Source organism: Mytilus californianus, unplaced genomic scaffold (assembly GCF_021869535.1).
Source record: "Mytilus californianus isolate M0D057914Y unplaced genomic scaffold, xbMytCali1.0.p SCAF_7, whole genome shotgun sequence".
In the NCBI taxonomy this organism is placed as follows: Eukaryota; Metazoa; Mollusca; class Bivalvia; order Mytilida; family Mytilidae; genus Mytilus; species Mytilus californianus.
The window spans coordinates 84104811-84131290 of record NW_026262723.1 but is presented as its reverse complement, the minus strand read 5'-3'; the positions used below and the strand labels follow the sequence as shown (position 1 = coordinate 84131290).

The 26480-nt window shown below is 32.2% G+C and overlaps 1 protein-coding gene across 16 annotated transcripts in view; it reads right to left on the bottom strand.

The window, feature by feature from the left end:
• Window positions 1-601: 601 nt before the first annotated feature.
• The window catches only part of LOC127707734 (uncharacterized), a 47231-nt gene continuing 21352 nt past the window's right edge, over window positions 602-26480 (bottom strand). Inside the window, exons 1-7 of one of the 16 annotated variants that reach the window (XM_052212452.1) lie at window positions 21527-21625; window positions 20360-20437; window positions 16671-16748; window positions 12998-13033; window positions 5494-5547; window positions 2831-3479; window positions 602-1297 (exon numbers count right to left, since the gene is read on the bottom strand). In XM_052212452.1, coding sequence (XP_052068412.1) covers window positions 884-1297; window positions 2831-3385 — 969 coding nt within the window. In that variant the 5' untranslated portion in view covers window positions 3386-3479; window positions 5494-5547; window positions 12998-13033; ... (1 more) ...; window positions 20360-20437; window positions 21527-21625 and the 3' untranslated portion in view covers window positions 602-883. Of the gene's footprint in view, window positions 1298-2830; window positions 3480-5493; window positions 5548-12997; window positions 13034-16670; window positions 16749-18374; window positions 18599-20359; window positions 20438-21526; window positions 21626-26480 lie in introns of those variants that run through there. The other 15 variants (XM_052212448.1, XM_052212463.1, XM_052212451.1 and 12 more) reach the window with 15 other exon arrangements.

Genomic DNA, 26480 nt, shown 5'->3' with positions numbered 1-26480 from the left:
TTATTTCATCTACTGAAGCTACTTAAAGGTAGCGAATCGAACGCAGCAAAGTTGGCGGGTTTCCCTTTGATTATGGTATGTCATATGTTTCGTAAAAATGAAATAGCATAAATAACTATAGATCCGTTTCAAAAGACGATATTATCGAAATGATTCATGGGGTTTCACAGGATGGAAACAAACAATTGCTGAACGTGCGATTGGAAATATGAAAAGTTTGTTTCAAAAAGTAACTATAAAGGTACAGAGTCTGAAGATACCACAGTCGATTACAAAATGTCAACGCAATGGCAAATAACGGGAAACGACCAACAAAATACAAAACACAACACAGAAAACTACAGACTGAGCAACAAGAACCCTCTTTCTCTTATAACGTTTGTCTTTAAAAATGTGGAAGGATACGATTGCTTGGATAATTGTTGCTAATTGAATGAAATCAATAAGACATTTGATAACAACTAAAATGGGTGGTTATTGTAAAAAAAAAAACACCGCATTCTTTTACCCTTCTATCTTGTTTGAAAGAATGATCAAACAATGACTCTCAATTCAAATATAAACTGTAGATAGGAATTTTAGTCAAAACAAAAATAAAGACTTAAAATTCACGAAGTATTTTATTCTACAAAAATGTGTAAATTTGCTTTTACAGCATTATTTTTAAGATGAAATACACACAACATGAGATTATAATGAAGATTTAACACACACAAGTTTCAGTTTCAAATGCATGTCGAAAAGAATGAAAAAGATGAAGAAACAAATATTTTTTTATATTTATCACTTTATGATTTTGATCAGAACTCGCCAAATCCCGTGCTAGTGTCCTTTTACAAATAACATGAATGTCGCTGTTAAGAGATCTATTTCTGGTGATATATCATGCATATGCAAGACAGTGTGCAGGCACAGATCCTACAAGCAAGACCTCCCCATGGGAGGCTGCAAATCTATGAAATTGTCTGTTTATTTCTTTATCCCACACTTCATACGGTTTTCTGAGTTCTTCGCTCGTGAGATCAATAATAGAGACATTTGAAGGTAGATTATTGACATCAATTTCTACGATCGTTTTGATTCCGTTTCTGTATCTTCTACTTTTTGTTTTTAATCTAAGCCAGTTATCTACTGCGGAACGAGTGGAACATGTTGAGATGTACTTAGAACAGCTTCCGTTGCTTCCATTTGCAACATGATCTGCCACGCTTGTATTTGACCCAGGATTTTTGGCTCGTAGTCCATTGTCCTTGTTTTCACCATTTCGTAGCAGTCTATACAACTTTGGAAATTTTTTCTAAAATCAAAACCATAATATATCACATTTAACATAATTCTCTCATTACGAATGTTAATTTTGATAACGAATAAAAGTTTTCATTTTAAACAAAATTCATTGAAATAAAGAATTAGTTTTGCAGTATACGTAACAATAATTTCCACCCTCAAAATTTTTAAGTCTCAATCTCGAGAGAATAACCTACAACCTTATGATACATCCTTCGACGACCATGCGTCAAGCATGTAAAGACAGAGGTTCTAACTACTACAACAGATCCAATCCTCTAAAGAGGAAGTTTCGATGGAATAGTGTTGACTTTGCTTGTCATGGAAGCTTTTACATATATATATATATAATTGAGAATGGAAATGGGGAATATTTCAAAGAGACAACAATCCGACCAAAGAGCAGAAAACAGCCGAAGGCTACCAATGAGTCTTCAATGAAGCGAGAAAATCCCGCACCCGGAGGTGGTCCTCAGCTGGCCCCTAAATAAAATTGTGTGCTAGTTCACTGAAAATTGACGTCACACTAAACTCCAAAACATATGAATGAACTAATATTAAAAAACATACTAGACTAACAAAGGCCAGAGGCTCCTGACTTGGGACAGGCGCAAAAATGCGGCGGGGTTAAACATGTTTTGTGAGATCTCAACCCTCCTCCTATACCTCTAGCCAATGTAGAATAAAGAAACACATAGCAATACGCACAGTAAAACTCAGTTTAAAAGAAGTCGGAGTCCGATGTCAGAATAGGTAACAAAAGAAACTAAGCAAAATGACAATGATACATAAATGAACAAAGGACTACTAGCAGTTACTGACATGCCAACTCCAGACCTCAATTAAACTGATTGAAAGATTATATATATATATATATATATAAGTCTAAATTGTAAACAACGTTCATACGTGAACCCTCTACCAAGAAATTTGTTTTGCATGCACACGTATGAAAATGCGGTTTTAATCCAACGCAATCATAGGTTACATATATACATGTTTAAATTGAAAACGACGTTCAAACCTATGATTGCGTTGGATAAAAACCGCAATTTTTATACGTGTGCATGCAAAACAAATTTCTTGGTAGAGGGGTCTAAATACAACACAAACAACATTTTCAAAAAGACGAAAAAAGTGAAAAAGTATATTTTAACAAAACGCAGTCAATTTAGACTTGTTTATATTTTTTCGTTTGGGCTTGTATTAAATTTGCTTTCGGGTTTATATGATCCCCTCATCCTATTTCGACTCTTCAAAATTCAACAGTCCATCCTAAATTGAGGTAAATTATATGGCCTTCCAATTATCGTTTCGATTCCTAACATCACTGAAGAAACATTAATTGTCGGAATCCGTATATGGTGTACAAATTTTGCACCTCATGCTAGTCAAATGCGTTTTGTAAAAATATACTTTTTCACTTTTTTGGTCTTTTGGAAAATGTTGTTTATATATATATATATATTTGTGTGTGTGTGTGTATGATTGAAGATGTTTTATTCGTTCAATATATGTATTCAATTTTTTATTTAGATATTACCGCTTCCTCTCTCTTTATTGGTTCGGGATCCGGAACTTCAGACGTACTGCTGTCTATAGTATCGATCTCTGTAGTTGGACTGGCATCACTAGTTTGACTAATAGTATCGCTCTCTTGTACCGTTTCACAAATTATTTCATTCTGGTCAAAATGTTTATCGTCATTTTTAGAAATTAAGTGGTCGTCCAAATCTTTTGACTGTTCGCCGTTCTCAATTTCAGTAATAATTGAATTTGGTTTAAGTTTATTCTCTTTAACGAAACAAAAGGCGTCATCATCTTGTAAATGAACGATATTACTTTCATTTGATTCCGAATTTGTTGGTATGACGTTCTCTCCTTTATTTTCGGTGGAGACCTCATTATTTGACTCCAATGACTCCTCCCTTTTAACTTCGATGTTTTCCTTGGCCTTCTCATTTTCAAGATCTACTTTTTGCTTTTTGGGATTTTCATTATCATCTAAGGAATCAGAATGTTTCCGTTTGAAAGTTTTTCCAATATCCGGATGTTCTGTTTCACTGGGACGAGTTTCCGAAAATGCGATTTTGTTCATATTTACGGTTATATATTATCGGCTAATTATCAATATATCAAATAGACCTTTGATGTTGTATTTTTTTTAAATCCAGCACATAGATTCAATATTCCTGCAACGGCAAATGAAACATAATGTTAAATCTTCATGTATTCTTTTAGATGGTTACATTAATTATAAAATTTCAAACGAACGGTTATGGGGGAAATCTAATCGAGGTTCTTTTTTCAATGTATACATAATGAAAACGAATTTTACTGATTACTGTTTTATTCTTTACATTTATAAGATTCGGTGTAGATTTTTTAATAAAAACCTCATATTATCGATATTATTAACATAAATATAAATTTTGATATTATTATTTAATAAAAGTAATACATACTTATTCCTGACAATACGGATATTGTTTCATTGAAACTGTCCGTTATAAAACTTAGGTAGTCATTTTAAATAAATGAAAGTATCTCCCTACTGCATAGTTTTGAATTATCCGGGTATGACTACTTTTGTTCATTTTTAATTTTTTTCAGTTCTTCAACGAGTGTATCTTAATTTTGATTTTCAAATATTTTGGCCTTAAACATCACCGAAGAGACATTAATTGTCGAAATGCCTATATGGTGTAGTAAAATAAGGCGACAGTAGTTAACAGATGTTTAAAAAGAGATAAATCCAGATTACAAACAAAAAATGGAATGAGACTGAATGCGTCGACAGAGTAAGCGTCTCCTGCATTCATCACCCTCCATATCCATTAACACGCAGTCAAAATGTCACAATCAGGAATAGGACACAATCGGTTAAATTACAGATTAGACGATTGTACTCTTATTTAAAGATCTAAGACTTCGAAAAGGTGTCGCTAGTGAGTTGTTAATTTCAACGTTATTTGGTTGGAAAGATGTCTCATTGGTAATGATACCACATCTTGTATTTTTATATGAGACACCGACACAGCGTTTCGGTCAACCAATACGTGATAGTGACCGTAAACTTATGTAGTGACGATTTCAAAAGTAACCTCATAAATCTGTTGGAGCAGTTTTTGTGTAAGGAGCACACTTGTGTTAATGAAATCCTAAAGTGTGAACATGCATGAGTATAACATATATATGATTAGTTTATATTGAAATGTGGGTTATAGAGCAACAGAACATCATCAATATATCTAAAAATGAAATTAAAGAAAGTTGCAAGTTGCTTTTACTTTTGGTCTTTGAGGAGATTCTGTGTGAATCATACTTCATATGAGTTCAAAAACAAGTCGGCTAGTAGTGGGGCACAATTAGTACCCTTTGGAATACCGACTGTCTGCTGAAATACCAATTCACCAAAATCAATAAATATGTCGATCAAAAAGTCCAGCATTTCGATAATATCATCTTCGGATATTTATTGTTGGAATCAGTGTAGTTATAGATTTTTACAAAGTGATATTTCATGACCTAAGTATTTGAATCTACATTTCCAGTTTTATTTCAGAAAAAGCTCTGTTTTATAGTGTTGTAGTTTCAATAATCATGGGATATACTAGCGTAAAGGTATTATACATTCTGAAAAACTCATCAATAATATCAGGCTTATAATTTTGTACGCCAGACGTGAATTTCGTGTACTCGAGACTCGTCAGTGACGCTCGAATCAAAACAATTGGAATGCCAAATCAAATACTAAGTTGTAGTGCATCAGAACCAGAAAATCCAAAAAGTTGTAAATAAGGCTAAGGCAACCTATACCTAGGGATAGACAAACCTAAGTGTTTCGAATAATTCAACTTTTTATAAACAGTCAATTTACAGAAAAATTAGCATTTCAATTACATTTCCTATCAACACAAAACTCCTGACTACTGGGCTTGTGATACTCTCGGGGACTAAACGTCCACCAGCAGTGACATCGACCCAGTGATTGTTAAAACTTATTAAGGATACGAAGCAATATTTAAGTAGTATTGTGATTTGTCTGTATTGACTGTATCATTTTAATAATAAACTCATCATAAATTCCAAGATTAAAATTTTGTACGCCAGACGCACGTCTCTTCTACAAAAGACTCATCAGCATTGAGGATCCAAAATTCCGAATTGAGTTTACTGTCAGACCTTAAAAAGTTTTTTTCATACCTGTCTCTTAATTTTCCATGTTATACTACATTCCTCTTTTGAACAAGATGATTCCTGAAAAACAAACAACAATATAAGTAAAGGTATGTATGAAAATAGTCAATTTCAAAATCAACATCATGTGTAAAATTAGAAAGCATATGTCAATATATTTGGGCAGCACATAAGATTGTAAAAATAACATTAGTATGTTCCTTTGACAGTGTTTATTCTTTTATCACATTACTAATAAAATGCTGGAAAAACGTAGACAAAATGACATAAATGTTGTATCTGCATGCATGCATGTATCGGTCATATCGAGAAACAAAATAGGGTAAACATAAATATGTATGTAACAAGTCAGAGATCTCGAGAGTGGTTGTCTATGATTTTGGTTGAATAGGAATATGATGTTTGTGAGATGTTTTATCTAAATTTAGTTGAGTTTATACAAATAATTCTAGACTCCTCACGATGTAGAGGCTAACATATTTGGTAGTATTGGTTTCATTTTTTTATCTCGTTCTTAATAGACAACGTGAAGACATTTTCCTTACTTCTCCTTAAACAAACTGTAATTTTTGTGTGTCTTTATGGAAAAATTTATTGATTGATGTTTGCTTAAAGTGCAGTGGCAAATATTTCATGCATGTTCAGGACCCCTCAAGGATTTGAAACACTCTCTACACGAGGCATCGAGTTTAACTACCCCTTCCAACCAGACATGACTGCGTACTTATACATCCCGCACAGCCACACGGACGTCCTACTTTGTCAAGGGTTTTACTGCTGGTTTTACTGCTGGTCGGAAGTACACCAAAGTGACCACGATTTATTATGGTGTAAATGTGATTTTTATTAGTTTTTAATTTTGAAATTAGAATGGTGTTGAATCAGTTTGTATCTGTAAGAGATGAAACGCACGTCTGGCGTACTAAATAATAAGCCTGGTATCTTTAATGAGTTTATAGCAAATTACTATCAATTTCCGTCTCATGTCTTTACAATGTTAACAAAAAACAACTTTCCATGTTTTTGTTTCAGAATAACAAAATACTAAAATAATAAACTGCACTAATATAAAAAATAAGGAGATTACGTATCATTGCAAATAAGAACACTACCGACCAGGGACCAAAGGGCTATAATGTCTTGGTCAGCGCACGACCTTCAACAGCTTGTATTAGATACCAAGGATATATATATAACTAAAGCTCTAGAGAAATATGTTCTTGTAACATGAAAAACACCTTTCAGTAATATAATCTGAAAAATAAATCTACAGTCATGAAACTATTCTAAGTCATATGATACGTCAAAATATATACAAAAAAGTTAAAGATATTTTATATACTGGAATGGCTTATCTTCAGAAATATACAGCTATTGAATAATTTACCGACTGGTTACCCGTATGCAGTTACCCAAACTGTGAGACCTCTCGTTCGAACTTAAACAACCGCACAGCCCAAATGACACGGAAAAGAATAAGGAAAAAAGGTAAACGCACGTGGAATATATATTGTTTTAATTCATTCTTAGCGAAAAATGTTGATACACAAAAGCATTAACAACTGGTATGGCAAAGTTTAATCAACCAAAGGAAACGCATGGAAAATATAAAAAAAAATATATAAACCTAGCTCTATTATCTCACTTATTTTCCACGTGCTCTATGATTGTGTGTTGATTGTTGATCAAGGTCACGATCGGTTAACTTCGGCACCAAAATTCGAAAGTTAATTAACAGCTCAAGCTTTCGATGAATAATTACCAAATGAAATATGTTTTGCTGATTATACATTATGGGTACGTAATAAATGTTCAAAAACGTGCACAGAGTAATTAATTTGGTATTAATGCATGCATTGATTCAATAATTTCCTCACCATTGTTATTACAAGAAACTCGTTTCATATGACTTTAATAGAAACTTAAATGGTACAAAGATTAACATTTCTTTATTTTTGTGTGATTGTTGTTGTAAGCAAATATGTAAATATAGAGGCAACAATATTTTACCGATGTTAAAAAAAAAACAGTTGGCATATATATTTGATTTGGTTTCGCATTAGCATGACTACATCTTTAATATTGATTTATTTGGTACGTCACATTTTGGGATCTCAACGTCGTATATGTATAAAACAACAAATACACATATAATTTACAATTTTAAACGCTATATAGTAAACGACAGGCGAGAATGACATTAATTTCAAAACAACCTAAAATAAAACTGACCTCATAATGCACTGCGTTGATTGAAACTAATATTATCGGAATAATCATATAATAAAAAAATATCTTTTACATATTTTGAATTAAAGTAGAATGTCAACTTTCATTGAGAGATAACAAAAACGTAGCAGTAAAGATCTTTAAATTGAAAACGCTATTAAATGATTGGTTTAGAAAAAACATAGACGTTTTCCGATTGGATATTTTATAAATAATGTAATTGTTAAAATTACGACTATGAACCAATTTATTGTCATTATGAAGAAAAAGTATATGTATAAAATTTCAAATGCCACCGGAATGATAAATCAAACTATACGGATTTTTTGGCTAAATTTATAACGTTTTTTTTTCGAATATAGAATATATTCGCGTACGGAAAATGCATTGTCTTTCAATTCTATTGTTCAACTTTGTACACCAAATGTACAACAATGAATGTTTTATGATGTTACATATTCAGCGGTGATTCAATGTCAACACGAAAAAATGAATTTGAAAACAAAAATTGTGTAGTATGCTTTGCAAGAGCTGATTATGAAATTTGCATATTATAGTTTTTATTTGCCAGGTCAAGTGTTTAACTTTTATTTTTTTATATCAAATGTCTAGCAACTATGTGATGATATCTGCAAATGTTGAATTATCTGAAGATCATCCACGAAAATACTTTTGTATAGTTCTGGCTGAAATCTTCTATCTTTAAATATTTGCATTCAAAGATTTCTCGTTTTCTTAATTTTGATCTGAAGTATTATCTTTGGATTTATTCAACAGGCGGAGTGATGGAATGGTCTAGATATCTACGTGTTGAATTGTCACTTCTATTACTGTCTAATCTTCTTGCTTGTCAAGTTATAAAAAGTAAAATAACAAAAATACCGAGCTTTTGTATTGTGTTTGGTTCAGAGACAGTTACCCTGTCGACACAACCGGTCTCCTTCTTTTTATGCGATTTCCTCAGTTTTTATGTTTGAATTGGTGTTTCTTCTTAAGGGATTTATTAGATCTGACCAATGGTAAAACACTGTTGCAAATAATGCATATCATGCTCATCTACTATTTTTGACGTACTCTGTTTTTTCACTTTGTCTCGGAGTCTCGAATAATATAACCTTGAACATCAGCGTAGAAATGGGATTTTTGATGCATCCAATAAAAATCAGAAATCTTAAAGGTATAACCAATTCTATTGGAACCTAAAATTGAGAATGGAAACGAGGAATGTTTCAAAGAGACAACAACCCGACCAAAGAAAAAATTAACATCCCAAGGCCACCAATGGGTCTTCAACACAGCGAGAAAATCCCGCACCCGGAGGCGGGCTTCAGCTGACACCTAAACAATTATTCAAAATGTTACGCTATATTTAATTGGCTAAAGCTTGTCGTCAATTCACGTTTATCGTGTTTTCGTTATTGGGAGCAATGTTGCGCAAACACATCACAGCCAGACAGCAAATCTTATAATGACGCTTATTTTATAATCGTGGTCACGTGATGTTTTATTAAACAAAATGACATTCTTTTTGCAACGGCTATGACGCACAAAATCGACGGCGTTAAACCATTTATGTATTTGCCATGCTCAACCATATATATCATTTGATACGGTAGGTTTCAAACTTTCACAACGTTTTTCTTTTAATAATGAAAATGCAGAATTTCCTTGATGATTTGATTGGCAAAGATGAAAAACGTACCGCGGCAGTGACTCTTGTCAGTAAAAAAATATAAATTGAATTGACACATGGAATGGGAAAGGTTTTTCTTTAAGAGAGATGATACATTCTGATATGCCTATTGTAAACTGGCCGTGTCAATCCAACAGTACCAAAAATTGACTACCGACCAAAGGGAGATAACTCGAAAGATAATTCGTGCAGTGACAGCTGATCAGAAACGAGTGAAAATAAGTATTTCGTTCAATTTTAGTAAGGGAAACAGTGTTTCTGAACCATAATGTCCAATAATTTATCTGTATGCGATGGTAAAATGCTTAAATATGAAATTATCTTGGAAATTGTAATAAATCATTGGCAAGACGGCACCTGTCATGTTTCAGGATCTGAACAGCGAGGAGAAAGTATTACAGAATGAATGTTTGTTCTGTTTCTTGTTTTATTAGATCAGTACTTCATTGAAATATTCCCAAATTTTTCTTATAATCATCCAGAACTTATGGATAATGCTACGGAAATTGCCAATTATCGCACAAATAGAAAAATAAATAAAAAGAAGCATGTGGCAAAAAATATTTATATAAAGTATATTCACAGATTGCATGTTTACCTCTATTTTGTCATACTTTGATAGAAATAATTGTTTAAAGGCATCCAGCTTCTTAGAAGTATCAAGTATTATCCATGAATACACATAAATACTTTATATATGATAAGCATCCAATGATTCATTTTGTTTTTCTTTGTAGATCTACATGAAAAAATATTTTATAAAGTTTATGGGTTTGAAATATATACACGTTTTATATATTTTATTCTATTCTACAGTAGTCTATAGATATAGAGAATTTCAAATAAGATTCATTGTCAGTCTTATCTGTTAGCTATTTTTTTCATTCTAATCATGGTAAATGGATGTTATATATATGCAATACATAAATATCAAGAATCTGAGGTCTAATGACTTGTCACTGGTCAATTTTAAGGGGTATATGATGCCCGTGACAATGTTAATTACAAATGGAAATATCAAAGTACTCTCTAAATGTCTAAAAAGGCTTCCCATTCATCAAACATGGTATTTCTATGGGTGTGTAGGTAGCAATATAACAAGGTAATACAAATGTAGAAAAATTAATAAATTAAGAATAAAACATATAATCCGGGTTTTATATACTGAGTGAATAACTTAAAATGTTTTCCTTATGTTTATTCCTCCCATCTCACTATACGAAGCTTGATTAGAATAGGTTAAACAAATTAATGTCAGAATTGCATTTTTTGTTTTTTGTTTTTTATTATTTTTCTTTGCAAGGATTTTTCTTTCTAATCTTATTATGACCATTGGCCGGACGGGTATTGCAAACCATGTCATTTGTTTTGTTGTCTCAATTCAGAAAAAGGGGATTACAAACAACATATCTTAGTTCCAGGTTTTAATCATTCAGAACTTGTTAGGAATTGGGATATATAGACCCTGACACATGACATGGATGCGCATCCATCCTTATCATGCCGGTATTTAACAAGATATATTAAATGTTAAAGGTTTCAATAGAAAATAACAACTTCAGCTCTTTATATTGTTAAATGAAATCATCAGTCCCTCAATCATTGAAAGCTTAATAATATGATAAAAGTTTTTTTCACCTTCAGGCTCCAACAGAAATGTCAAATTACTTTATTAAACATGTTTACATATATATGCAATAAAAGTTATAATCAATGCCAAGAGTATCAGGATGTATTCTGGGTGTGACAGGTACCAGTATCTGTCAACTTAAAACCCAATCCCCAATCATGTATATCAAATAACTAAATATTTTAAAATATGCAATAAAGTAAAATGCCATTATACCGTAAAAAATCCTGAAAATTGCATTGCACTAAAAAAGTGAAATTGTGCGCCTTTTAGTGGAAATAAATGTAATCAAAACAAAAACAAAAAGGTCATGGGGTGTAAAAAATTTTATTGGATAAAAAAACAATTCTAAAATGTCTTAATTGTAACATCAGAGACATTTAAAGTTACAAGAAATGGTTAAATATATAAATAAGTGGAATTATGAAAAGTTATCCATTAAAAAATTGACCATGATGACCTGAAATCTATGATTCCTCATAAAAAATGAAAACAACACGTTATAAATTTCATGCGTCCGAAGCGCTTTTCTGGATTAACCTTTATCAATTTGGTGACTATGTTGAACGCATCTATCTCATCGAACTTGAGATAAAGGATACAACAGATACAGTTAAGTTTGTCTCATATCTTGACTTACATCTAGAAATTGACAATGAGGGTCGGTTGAAAACAAAACTTTATGACAAAAGAAATGATTTCAGCTTCCCAATTGTGAACGTTCCATTTTTATGTAGCAACATTCCAGCAGCGCCTGCATACGGAGTATATATCTCCCAGTTGATACGATACCCCAGGGCTTGTATTTCCTATCATGATTGCCCTGAAAGAGGGTTGCTGCTCTGAAGGAAGCTATTCAACCAAGAGTTCCAAGTGGTGAAGTTGAAATCATCCCTTCGTAAATTTTACGGACGCCGTCACGAGTTGGTTGACCGTAAGTCAGGTATCTAAATCTAAATTATTAATCAGTACACATCCAACATCCAATGAATTTAGTGTAAATACATCATTAACAGTCAGAGAAAAACATGACCTTGTACAATGCCAAAATATAGGAATGGACAGATTGTAGTACCGTGAAAGTGCATATATGTATAACAATGATATAAAGTATGGTTTGAATTTACTGATAACAAAATCAATATTTATACCAATAAAACAATATTCAAAGATCTTATTACATCGTGGAATTAGTAACCTTTTGGAATAAGTTAATTTAAAGGATTAATAAGTTTGCCCGGATCGTATATACCTTTCCGGGCTCTGTCAACAACATTACCGTAAAATTTAGGACGTGCTTTTCCGTTTGAAATAAGTTTTCTACAGGTACAGCAAAACTTGCAAACCAAATCTTTGTATTTATGGAAGAATTTAGTAAAGGTTTTAAGAAATTTATGGTAACGAAATGCCTGACTTAATAATTTACCAGTAATACATAGATTACGCTCATTGAAATCCAAAACGTCACTACAGACACGGACATAGCGAACAAGTTTGGCCATAAATAGTGATTCATAATAGTATAGGAACAAGTCTGCTATTAATGGGGCACGATTGGTACCCATACAAATACCCACAACTTGTCGATAAACTTTATTGCCGAAACGTACATAAATGTAAGTAAATATAGCATATTAACAAATGCATGCAACTTAACAAATGCAAACATAGAAAGGACTAATTCAACATTGAGTAGGGATTTATTCATAAAATGGATGTAGATTGAACAACTTATGAAGGATTGCCTGCAATACCCGGACCTGCAATATCCGGAGAAAATGAGCAGGATATGAAGCACAAACAATTATAGTATAGCATTCTTTTGCAATTATATATGTTGGCTACAAAATAATGAATTGACTATGTTCAAATGTTTTTATTATTTACGATATATCAGATATGAGGATGTTCACACTTGAGACATGTCATCCAGGACAAATCCTGACATGGCTACTTACCTGCAAACAGATCACAATATTTTGCAACTGGACTTTCTGAAAAGAATGCACTGATTAAAGGATTTGATTAGGAATTTTTTATATAATTTCTTATATGGATAATGTGAACAAGTGTGTGATTTTTAAGAAAGAAGAAGCTAATGTTCGCATTTTGCAATTTAATGGACTAAAAAACCTCATTGAGGCATAAAAGTGAAAATAAATCGCAAACCAGCTTTGAATTCATTTCAATGACAAGTTAACTGTCTTTTCCTTTGTGACACAAGTTTGTCATAATAATGAGCTATTTCGGTCAGGAACAGAGAAATTTTAAGAAAAATTGTGATGTGTATTGAAAGTGTGTTCGTGTGTAAAAAACGAAGGGTAACGTCATGTGACCATCCCAGTTCTGTTTTCCATGTCCCAGTTTATCAAAATAAAGCAGTCATATTTATGTGTCAATTCGTCCCGAGCTGAAATTTGTCAATGACAGCCGAAGTTGAAAAATGACGGTTCCGAAGACTGAAAATTAATTGCTTGAATTTCTTTTTTAACCATTACTTTGACTTTTTAAGATTTTCAAATAAATTTGAAAATTAGGATACATGTCTGCCGTCATTATACGTTTGGTTTCTTAATATTTCACAAATTCATTATTTCCTACAGGATCGTCTTTCGTGGGTTTTTTTTTCTCCGCAGCGACGTCTGGTGACGGTTTTCTCAGAAATTATCTCCACTTGATCCTCGGATCATAAATCTGGCGTTTTATATCAGGGATTTTTTGTCCGGCTGATTAGAGAATTTCAGGATATTTCAAATGTTTTATCTGGAATATTTTACAAGTACGGCATTATAACAGGAAATAACAGTTCAGTACGTGTAAATAGAGTTGCTACTGCAAGTTGGTATTTGATGGTTGCAACTCTTCAAGCACACTACTATTATTCCTTAATTATTCACTTTTACAATCAGCATATATTTTCATCATAATATATCAGTAGTTTTTCACTTTCGTTTAAATTGCATTTATTTAAATTCTGCCTTTTGTCTCCAGCCAAAAGCAACGAAATAGAAGAATGAAATATGAAAACCAATCTCATTACTGTGAGGTATGTATCTTTATGTTCTGCAATGTCATTATTATATAATTATTATAGAATGTCAGAATGTATTTATTTTGCATAAACATATATATATATATATACATATATATATATATATATCTGAATATTAAAACTATATTTAAAGATGAAAATAAAAAACAAAACCATTTTTCTTTCTTATTTTGACACTCGATCTACTTTCAGTTTTGCTATTTTTAATTTTTAAATTATTGCAACAGAACTTAGTGAATGTTCAAATCTAGATAAATCGATAAGCGTGCAAATTTATGACACAAATGTACCTCAAAAGGGACTTTCCAATTGGAATTTTCCTTGGAATTCGGTATTTTTGTTATTTTACTTTTTAGAGACCGGGTGCGTCGACAGGGAAAGTGTCTCCTGCTATGCATGCGAATCTTCACTCGTCAACATGTCATAATAAGGAATTCGACACAATGAAAGTAAAATAACAAAAATACCGAACTCCAAGTAAAATTCAAAAAGGAAAGTCAAATGGCAAATTCAAAAGCCCAAACACATCTAACGAGGGGAAAACTAATGAATTATTCTCTGATGACCCCCAACGCATCCATATGGGTTAAGTATATTTCATATGAGGTTCATGACGTCACGATTAATGTTAATGGTGACGTCATCGATTAATGTTATTGTAATTCATTGCTTATTTGTATACATAACTAAGCAGAAAAAGTCCCGTGTGCGATAAATTTGTTAGGAGATTTGGCCTTCGACCTCACCCCTATGGATTTAACTAACCCTCTATGGATCCGTAAGGGGTCAGTAGCAAATCTTATAACTTATATTAGACGACTATCCTGGTATCTAAAGATTTAAAACTGCGAAAACATGTTGCTAAAAAGTTGAGACAGCGAAATATCGTATCGGTCAAACAATTGGTGTTGGTGACCGTAAACCTTATGTAGTGTCAATTTCAGTCGTTAGTCTTTGAGGTCTGATTCGTTGCCAAAATAAAAAAAAAAGAGAAACGATAAAAAAAAAAACTGAATTCCATACAGTATTTCTGAAAAACCAAACCACAATATTATCAATGCAACATACAGCTTAACCTTTAACAATGAAAATGTGTGATTAAAAAAAGATAAATGTATCGTGTCACATAACACAGTTTAAAAGTTTTCAGAAAACAGACTTTATTATCTTTAATGTAAATAACCTAAAAACCACGGAAGTAGTTATTCATTGATACATGTACTATACAAAATATTTAAATTTCCTATTACAACATTTTATTCAGGCGGGATCATTGAGTAAATGCATATTTTAGACCACCCGATGACGGTTGAATAAGATTACCTCCTTCCATTTTTTCTCTCCAAATCACACAAACTTTTGATCATGCGAGACCCTCGTGTGTTCTCAATGTCGTTAATACACATTTGGCTGGAATATTATTGGTGGAGAGAGTTTTAACTTTTGAAAAAAACAATTGATTGCATAGAACGTGTTCCAAAGCAGTTCAGTGTTCATTCTTTTGTTCAGTATAATCATTCAACAAATTGCAAATTACCATTATAAAAAGAGAGAGAAGATCTTAAGGGGACAATTAAGTAACATTAGTCCAGTATGAGCAAATGTAAAACGACGAAATGACTAATAACATAAATTAAACGCTACTTAGAAAACTAAGCAACAGGAGCACCAAAAACTCAGAGTGCTCCGGAAGAATAAGCAGTTCTTGCAGTTCAAAATGTGCTGATTTGTCGAATTATTTAGTTACTGTTAGTTTGATCTGAATTATAGTATTAGTTTTATTTCATGACCCGCTTGCTGCGTAATAACTTGTAGTCTTCTGCTGAGAAGATGTTTCGGTATTATACACGATATTGTAAATTTATTTATGTCTTTGAGCGTGGACACTTAATAATATCACAATTCATTTTTATAATGCACAAGAACAGTTTTGATTGATAGAATATTAAACTATTAAAAACGAAGTATTTGCAATCATTTAAATATTGGCTGTAAATAATTCTACTTTCGTTTTTCGGGTTTCAAAAATTACCCATGTCATACATAATAATTTTTATTCAATAAATTGATTCAAAAATAAGATTAAGTAAATAATTCTACTTTCGTTTTTCGAGTTTCTAAAATTACCCATGGCCTACATTATCGTTTTTCTGAAATAAATGAGTGAAAAAATAGAATTTATATAGACTTTGTTTTAACAACCTACAGTGGTTGTTTACCTGGCAAAAATCAGTATCACAAAAAAAGATTAGAACTGATCATTTTAAAACTGAATTGTTTCAAATGTCTTCTCACTTTTAAAATTCATTTAAGAGAAAAATCCAATAAATCATTATCTTTTATGCAACAGGATTTGTGGTAAGGAAATGTATTGTCTCTTGTGAATTCAAAATATCATTTAAGTCTATATAAGAATTTGCAATGATAATTATTTGGGTTCTTTTTATTAAGAAATGTGATAAAATCAATGTCTTGAACAATTCTGAGGTCCCCTGTTCAAAATACAGCTACATATATAATATATAATGAAATAATCACTTTATAAATCTAGTACGTCCGAAACGTTTTTCTTTGATTACCTTCGTCAGGATAGCTGAAATCTAAACATTTAAAGCCAGGGATGCGTAAATACTCTGCAACGTTAGGAGCCATATGACCTAGAAGGACATAAAAATAATAGCAAAGTTATTCTAAGGTCAAAAAGGTATAACAAAAATATCGAGCTCTAAGGCAAAGTCAAACAGGGGAAGTCCAAAACTGACAAAATTAAATGCTATCAATCAACGGAACTTGTGAAAAACACCTTCCATATTCCTAACTTGGTACAGGCATTCTCCGAAGAAAATGGTAGGTTTAACCTTTATAGCTAACTAAACCTCAAACTTGTATGACAGTACTTTATAGTTCCGTTATATTGGGGTTTGCTTATTGTTGTAGTTCAGTGTTTCTGTTGTTCCGTTGTTTTTTCTCTTATAGTTGATGTGGTTCCCTCGGTTTTAGTTTGTTACCCGGATTTGTTCTTGCTTAATCGAATTATGACTGTTGAACAGCTGTATACTACTGTTGCCTTTATTTATTTATTGACAAAATTGGGGGAGCAACCCAAACAGACATGATAGGTTAATGTGACAATAATTTTGATTCAGCAGCCAAAACTGTGTAAACAATTGTCACAGACATACAACACAACTTTGCCTCAGAAAGTTGGAAACTTAGTTTCTTAATATTTTTTTTTAATTTATAAGCGGGGAAATTGTGATGTTATTTCTACATCCATGTATTTTGCAAGAACTGCTGAAAGGTAATTGTTCTATTAATATGTGCAGAAGGGATACATTTATTGTGACGTCAATCATTCCAAACTATCTGTTTTTATCTTTACTTTAGAATAAAGATGAAATGATAATCTTTGACTAAAAGAAATCAAATTTTAGGGTAAATTCGGCTAAATAGGGTCGTTAATCCTTTATTACCTTTTACATACAAACTTTTCTAAAGCGCCATCAATTGTTTCTGTTGAAAATAATGGAAAGAGAACACTGTCAAGTCCAAATGTCAACTACTATCTATCAAATAAACATTTGGATTTTGGCGTAGATATTCTTGATTAACGATTGCATGTAGTACATATTAGTTTCCCTGACATGCTAAGACAATGTGTTCATTATGAAATCCTGTGATATTTGTTTGAATAATTGAAAGATATACTTTAATATCGTTCCTATATTATGAATATTCCCTGAAATTTAAAGGAAAAATCTCTGCAAACTTCATTGGTGTTAAAATAAATGGCAGGTCATAGTTTTCACACATGTTTGTATGCAAAAATTATCGAGCTAATGTTTAAAAAAGACCATATGAGAGGCAGTTGTTTATCTAGACAAATACAATGGAAAGTTGTTTACCTTTAGGTTCGGCATTTTTATTATTACTTTTAAAGTATATTTCATGTCCAAACATCATTTAAATTTATCAATATCTATATCAAAGTACTCTGCATAAAAGCTTAAACTGGCAGTTGTATTTGCATCATTAAGACATTAATAAACTAACTGTTTCAGATTTTGTATCCTTACTTAAGAAAAGACTTAGAATTTTAAATATCTAATTTGAGGGGGTAATTCAACTTGAATAAGTTTATTATCCTCCTTCATCCTTGTGACTTTTTTTAATCCTAAACGTATTGTTGCGTCATTAAAATTTCTGGCGTTCATGGATTACGTTTTGTTTCATCACAGACTGAAAACAGGATGCCTTATGAAAATATGAATAATATACCTTACCTGATCAGCGAATGTTCTGCTGTTATCTCATAATTAAATATGATTTAAAGATTTACCTGCAAATTCATTTTCATTGACAAAACGCCCACATCAAATTTCGAAAAATTAAAAACGAAATGTTCAATATTATATACTGCAGCTAAAACAGTTTCTCTTGTCTGTATCCAACATATATTGTAACAAAGGGGCATTTCTTGCAATGTCGTTTTAATGTTACGTCACTTTTCTGTACAAACTAGAGTTCATTAAGGGGTAGACAATAAGTTTGTTGTATTGTATTAGCATTTTCAAAAACAAAATTATAGCAATTTTAAACTATTGCATAAACACAATATTAGGCCATTATCAGAAAAATATAAACTTTTTGTATTTGGTACGAAACGTTTGAAGGATCCAATTAACGTCGCCCTTCCCCAGTTTCTAATATTCATACAAGAAAGTTGATGTTTTTTTCTGATATTAACCTAGAATATTGTATATTGATTTACAAAAAACTGCATTTAAATAAATTACATAAATATGGCTCTTTAAAACGAAAGTACAAACAGGATATAGGTATAAAGGTAATTAAAGTGAATATCACTGCCAATTGTAACATTGTACAAATCATTGAGTGTTATATTTGATTTAAATGATTTTCTGAAAATTCATATTAATAGTGGTGTAGTAGCATATAAAAGTAGTGTTATATGGCAGTTCTTCATTTAGTATAATGAATACCTAATCGTAAAGTTCGCGTTGTGGGATAAACTTTCACAATTTATTTGAGATTTGTAATGAGTGCATAACGTTTTTCAACTGAGTTGACTTAATGATTGAATTTTTGGGGTTTTCTAGGAAATTAGGAGATCCGATATAATCGTCCGCCTACTGAGAATCGCATTGATAGTCAAGGTCGTTAAACACCTCTTTAGATATACAAACTTGGCTTAATACAATATGGGACTTGAGATCTAAACTATTTGAAAGTATAGTTGGGAGCACCAAATTTATAAAGTGTTACTTTCATTTGTATTCTAGAACGTGATCCCAATCATTTTTCTGTTTATTTATTTCTTCTTTTACTAAGTAGTATTATCATAGAACGAATCACAGTTCACCATTTATATAATGCTTAATGAAACCTTGTATTAGTTAATAACAGCATTGCTTTTTTGATTATTTTTTTTATATAATCTGCTTGCTGGGTGATTGGAAAGAAAAAAAAAGTAATGAATGTTTCTGTCATTAGGTTGCCTTTTCGTGTAAATAACTCTGGTGAAGAGTCAATTTTGCAGCGCTGTGATTGGATTTATGAGTATAACATATTTTGTTTTCATACTGTTTGAATAACCGCAGTTTGTTTATCTACAAAAAAAAAAATTGAAAAAACAAGGAAATATGCTTCTTTTAATGAGTTTTACTGTGCGTATTGATGTGTGTGTGTTCTACATTGGCTAGAGGTATAGTGGGAGGGTTGACATCTCACAAAACATGTTTAACCCCGCCGCATTTTAGTGCCTGTCCCAAGTCAGGAGCCTCTGGCCTTTGTCAGTCTTGTATGTTCTATTTTAGTTCATTTATATGTTTCGGAGTTTAGTGTGACGTCCATTTTTACTAAACTAGTACACATTTTTGTTTAGGAGCCAGCTAAAGCCCGCCTTCGGGTGCGGGATTTTCTCGCTGTGTTGAAGACTCATTGGTGGCCTTGGGGAGTTTTTTGCTTTTTGGTCGGGTTGTTGTCTCTTTGACACATTCCCCATTTACATTTTCAATTTTATTTGAGAAATCTTCGAGGAAGAATCTGAATTTCCATAACTTTGATTCACTATAACTGTTGCTATGGACGCCAAAAGCACGCTCAGTAGGAAATTGGTATGCCATTATTTGACTTAAATTTCTTAAAACAGAATAATGAATAACTATTTCATATATCTTTCTTGTTTTAGGTTCAAATGTAGAAAATTCAGAAAATGATAGTGGAATAATACGACCATTTTCCCTACATGTTTAATACTTTACTGTTTACATTACGTCTAGTGGCGTTTTCACTCCAGGTAGTCTTTTCTTCTGACAATATATGTCTGTGGGAAAACAATATAATTTTACGATCTCTCATTGGTGACATTTCATTTCTATTATGTACACAAAGCGTTTCGACTATACATTATTCATACTTATTTCATTTGCAATCAATTAAGTTATTTGTGAAACATATCTATATTATATTGTATATTAAGACATCTTTTTAAGTGTGGCCATTTAATAACAACACTCATTATTCTTATTATACAGAAGAAACGTTTTGATTGAATGGATATTAAACTATGTACTATTAAAAACGAATCATTGGCAATCATTTGGAATATTTGAAATATTTGCTATAAATAATTCTACTTTCGTAATTCGAATTTCTAAAATCACTCGTGTCCTACATTATCGTTTCTGTTATTTAAATGTACTATTGATTCGTCACTGCAAACAGATAATGTTTTTTTGCCTTTCAGAAATATGATAAGAAAAGGGAAACAAACTGAAAATGGAAACCAAAAGAAGAATAAATAATCTATGGTTGTTGTTCATACTTAGCAGCGGCAGAACTGACCATTTTAGCTATGAATTGTCAATGACTTCCGAATATGTTTACTAGTAAGATTTTGGGGAAATGAGTCTCTCCGTATTCTCTTTAAATATAGAATCCAATAATTTATAATTTTTCTGCACCAAGATTTGTAGAAAGAGGACAATGAGTCACTTTATATAGACAAATACTGTGGTGAATGCAGTTTATTCTCGCATGCGCTTTTATTTTCGGCTCCAGAAACCAATGAAAAATGTTCAAACATCTAAATTCACTTATTTTTCACAACATTCTTCGAAGCAGTTGTTCTTTTTCAAACATTAATACATGTATTTTGACGTCATGTATATAAACTACCTGTTTAGTTTTGAACCTGTACTTTTATCAAAATGTTAAATGTTTATGAAAACAAATAAGCTAATGTGGGTCATTATCCTACTTAATCTTTTTGTTACATTTGTATGCACCAAACGTATTGTTCTGTCAGTAAGAATTTCCGAACGGACAAAGTTAACTCGATCAGTGTTTTATGACACCCTATATCACTTATGGAAACTGGATGTCATGTAAGAATTTATGTTATACAACTTACCTTCTCTGACAATGTACTGCTGATTGTTCAAAATTAAATGTATTTAAACATCTACCCTAAAATTTATTTATTCTTGACAAACGCCCACGTTAATTTTCGAAAAATTGTAAAACAAAATTTCCGGAACTGGAATTCCAAACTGCGTTTATATGAATGACATAACGAAAGTACGAAAATATTTTACTAAAAGTGTTTAAATTGACCAATTGTTATGTTATCCAATTGATGAATATGAAAATTTATTAATATAATTTACTTAACTTTCATATCAACAACATAGGACTTTCTATGAACACGCTTCCGAAAACCCGAAACAGATTTTTAATTACATTTGAATTCGACTTATTTCCCCTGTTTGGATGTATACTGGTATGCATACGGGTTTGCTACAGTGGAGAGCAATGGTGAGAAGTAAATAGAAAAACAATTGTTTCGTTAATTTACAAACATTTCCAGTTTTATAATCCAGTCTAACTACAAAAATGTTGAAAGGCAAAAACATTTATTATTTCAGTATTTATCTTTAAATCAACAGCGATTAAATCAGCTAATCGTTGCCTCTTCAATTAGCTTCACCTACAAGTTTAGGTAGTAAGTAGATGTCACTGTTCGCGTTTGTGGATGTACTGTACTCAATTTTTATAAAAAATTGTGTTTTTTTTACATCTTGTGTTTGATAACGGGTTTCAATTGTACTGACTTAATGCTTTGAATATGCATCAGTTTTGTTTTGATATTTGAAACGCCTAATTAGTTTTTATTTTTATTTACATGAATGAGTCTTTTGTAACAAGTCTGCTAATAATTGTATGATACAGTATTGAAGATGAAATTCTGAATACAGACTTGTATACTTGGGCATTCTTTAGATCGATTACAAATTATAACATGTAACGTTTTCTTCCTTTATTCACGTATTCTCGACAACAGTATCATTCTAGAACATGTTTATATATGACAAACAAATAGCATACGACAAGTTCTTTCCGTTGGTATGCTTTTATCCATAATCACAAGTTTTGAGACAGACAGATTGCATATAGCGTAGTTAATGTTGTTTTTGTTTTTTTGTAGATTTTTAACCTTTACTATTTAGTCCTTTTTTGCTTATATCCTTTTGGCGTGGCTCGGTATTTTTACATCCCGCTAGTGTGTTATTGTGCTATGGTCATATTCTTTATTCTTGTCTTTCATTTTTACTTATGTGCTTTGTCTATAGAGTGTCTACATGCCATTTTTTTTACACAGTTTGTGTTTTTATAGTGATTAAGATTATAACACATTAATGTTGACTGCTGTACCCAAACTTGATATTTTTACCTACTATTATGTCTTTTTTGGTTTGCTCACACATGGAATTTTATACGACTGTCATACAAGTGAGAGGTTTAGCTAGCTATAAAACAAGGTTTAATCCACCATTTTCTATGCCTATACCAAGTCAGGAAATGATGGTTTAACCAATGTATGACCTTTACATAACACATTTAACTAGCTTTTGTAGTAGTTATTACCGTATCAATAACTTAATGAAAAAAGTATGTTAATTAAGGAAACGATTTTATCAACACATATAATATTGGCATAGTTTTCGGTTTGTTATACTAGATATACATTCTTAATGCCTTCATAGTTAATCACTTTCAATTTACAATTCAAAAGACAAAAATGACAGAGCATTCAGTATAATAAATTGAATAACCCATAGCCTAGAGGGTGATATACCAGATTGTTATTAGTAATGAGTTCCTTAGAGCCTTTGTTGACAATGTTTTCTCGGGGTAACAATCGGATCTATCACCTTCTCTGCTATTTATATATTCTATGTTTTTATGTATATTAACATTTTGCTGGTCCACTGATCGATCTTAAAATATCGCGGCGTTTAGTAGCAGCTTGATGATGGTAATCCAGAATAGCGCCTTATATTTGAACGCATTTATTCAGCACACGGGCTTTCAAATGTTAAGGTTTGAGCGTTCACGATGAAGGTGAAACCAGAAAAGCGCATCGGACGCACGAAATTGAGAAAGTGTTATTTTCATCTGTAATTCAGTAGTTGTTGAAAAGTGACCCTCTACAATGTTTCTTCGGTAGAAATTATATATATGAATTCGATAAAATAACTGGTTTTAGTTTTGGTTTGCGGTAAATTATTTACGCTAAACACGGCAGAGTTATCAGGTGGTAGAAAACAAAACGCTTTCAGAAAGTAATTGATTTGTGTTCACTTTATTGACAATGCGTAAAAAGATTCTCCAAAATTCAAATTATTTCTTATGATAACAAACACGCAATGTCTCTTTTATTATGTTGTAGTATAAACCATTGACTTATTCATCCTAGTCGGTATAGAATATCATTTTAAGTTGACTTCAGTGTTCAGATTATGAGTTTTGTCGAACAATTCAATCAGTAATTGCATGATAGGTGTACCTTCCAGTTCATGATACTATATTCCATGGAACTGTCATTTTGAAACTATTTGTCATAATCAACAAGCGTTTTTCCTAAAATTGTTCACTGCATTCTCACGTTATTATGATGTGGATTAGCACTTTTGCAACAGAATTTTAAATAGACATCAAGGATTGTGCCTGATATTCATATGATGAAGACATAATCTTTCAATCAGTTTAATTGAAGTCTGGAGCTGGCATGTCAGTTAACTGCTAGTAGTCTGTTGTTATTTATGTATTATTGTCATTTTGTTTATTTTCTTTGGTTACATCTTCTGACATCAGACTCGGACTTCTCTTGAACTGAATTTTAATGTGCGTATTGATGCGTTTACTTTTCTACATTGGCTAGAGGTATAGGGGGAGGGTTGAGATCTCATAAACATGTTTAACCCCGCCGCATTTTTGCGCCTGTCCCAAGTCAGGAGCCTCTAGCCTTTGTCAGTCTTGTATTATTTTTAATTTTAGTTTCTTGTGTAAAATTTGGAGTTTAGAATGGCGTTCATTATCACTGAACTAGTATATATATTTGTTTAGGGGCCAGCTGAAGGACGCCTCCGGGTGCGGGAATTTCTCGCTGCATTGAAGACCTGTTGGTGACCTTCTGCTGTTGTCTGTTCTATGGTCGGGTTGTTGTCTCTTTGACACATTCCCCATTTCCATTCTCAATTTTATTAAATTATTTAGATTGAATTTATTATGGATAATTTTTTTTAGGTTCATTTTGAAAATATAGCTCTTCAACTGTTAAGGTTTTTATACATTCTTGGCTTTTAAATATTCGGCTTTGAGCGTTCCTGATGAAGGTAAATCCAGAACAGCGCTTCGGACGCACGAAATTTGTAACATGTTGTTTTCATTTTCCAAGACTTGTCTGTTGAAAAAATACGCAATGGCATGAATCATTCCATGTGGGTTTGTTAGTAGTTACTTTATATTGATATCATTACATTATGAGTTGAGTAGTAGCCTAGATTTTAGTAAGACGCACGCCATCTATTCTTGGCCCTCGTCACTTCCTTTTTAAAATTTTTCAATTTCAAGCATTTATGGGGTGCGCGGTCTATATACCGTTATTTACATAAACCGTACTGGTTACCGGAACTTTTGCTACACCAAAGCAGGTACTTCATTCTGAAAAACAAGCAATATATGCCCTCAATCCATTCATACATTTATGTATTATCCAAACGATCAGTCGAAATGTGTTCTACAAAGATCACCAACCCTTCACCTTTCATTTGATACCTAAATTACCCAAATATATTCCAAATAGTTCGAAAATTACACATATGCATAGGAACTATTTTGTTTCGAATATGTACTACTTTCCAGTATGTTCTTTTCGACCGGGCCCGATTTGTTGGTGTAGTCTCTTACAAAGTCTACCTGAATTATTTTAGTTTGCAAAGAATTCCGCTCAAATCGATGCTAGGGGACGTCTTTAACTTGCAGTGAGGTGAGAGGTTTTTTTTTGGCTCCGTGTTAAAACTCACTCACTGTGGTTTTGAGATGAAAAACAGCCTTTAAAGCGCTATTCCTTTGCTTTTTGTGTGTTTTTTTTTATGTGAATGAACTGATCAATGCTGATTTCGTTTCATGGATAGATAGCCCATATCCTTTGTTTTTCTATTAGTTAGGTCAGAATTAATTAAACGTTTTGAATTGAAATATGCTTCTGCTGAAATCAAGGCGAATTTCACATGATATTGTGGCATTTCTCGTTTTCCTCTTTTTACAACAATTGTACAGATATTATGGTTTATTCAACCTTTTTGAAATACTAGTAATGAAAATGCTGTCGGAAACGCATACAATTTTAAAGACATGTTGGATAACAGCATATTTCATCATGCAGTGGGCTAACTACGGACCCTCAAAAAGGGTTGTTAAAAAACTAAATCATCTTGCATCAAGCGGGAAACTTTCTTTAGCATCAGACTTACATATCGACTATACGTGGCTGTGCATGTATTAACGTTACATCCCAGACAAACGGACGACCTTTGTTTGGAGCCTTTACCTAACAAAGAGAGACTGAGACCTCATTCTATATGCACTTCGGTACTATCGGGTATATGCTTTGAACTCCAACCAATAATTGTTATTATCTTACCTCCTATACACTTCTAGGAATATCAATGGGTAAAAGCGAACACGTGGAGACCTTGTATATTTAATATGGGGTTAGTGGGCGTGCTTTATTTTGTTATATGGGTAGTATAAGTGTTATGTCACTTTATAAAACAATACGGCGTTCAGAAAAATCTGAAACGTTTCGCTCAGACAACAGATGAAGAAATTGATGATGAACGATTGAAAATAGATGCAGAAAACACATCAAAAGCTAACAAGTTATTGTTGGCATTTGTTTTTGTATAGACCAATGGAAGCAGGTTAATAATATTGAAGACTTGATCACTTTGATAGGCCACTAGTCAAAATGCCAAATGTTAAGGTAGTTGGTAAGATAACTTTACTCTCACCCCATCTAG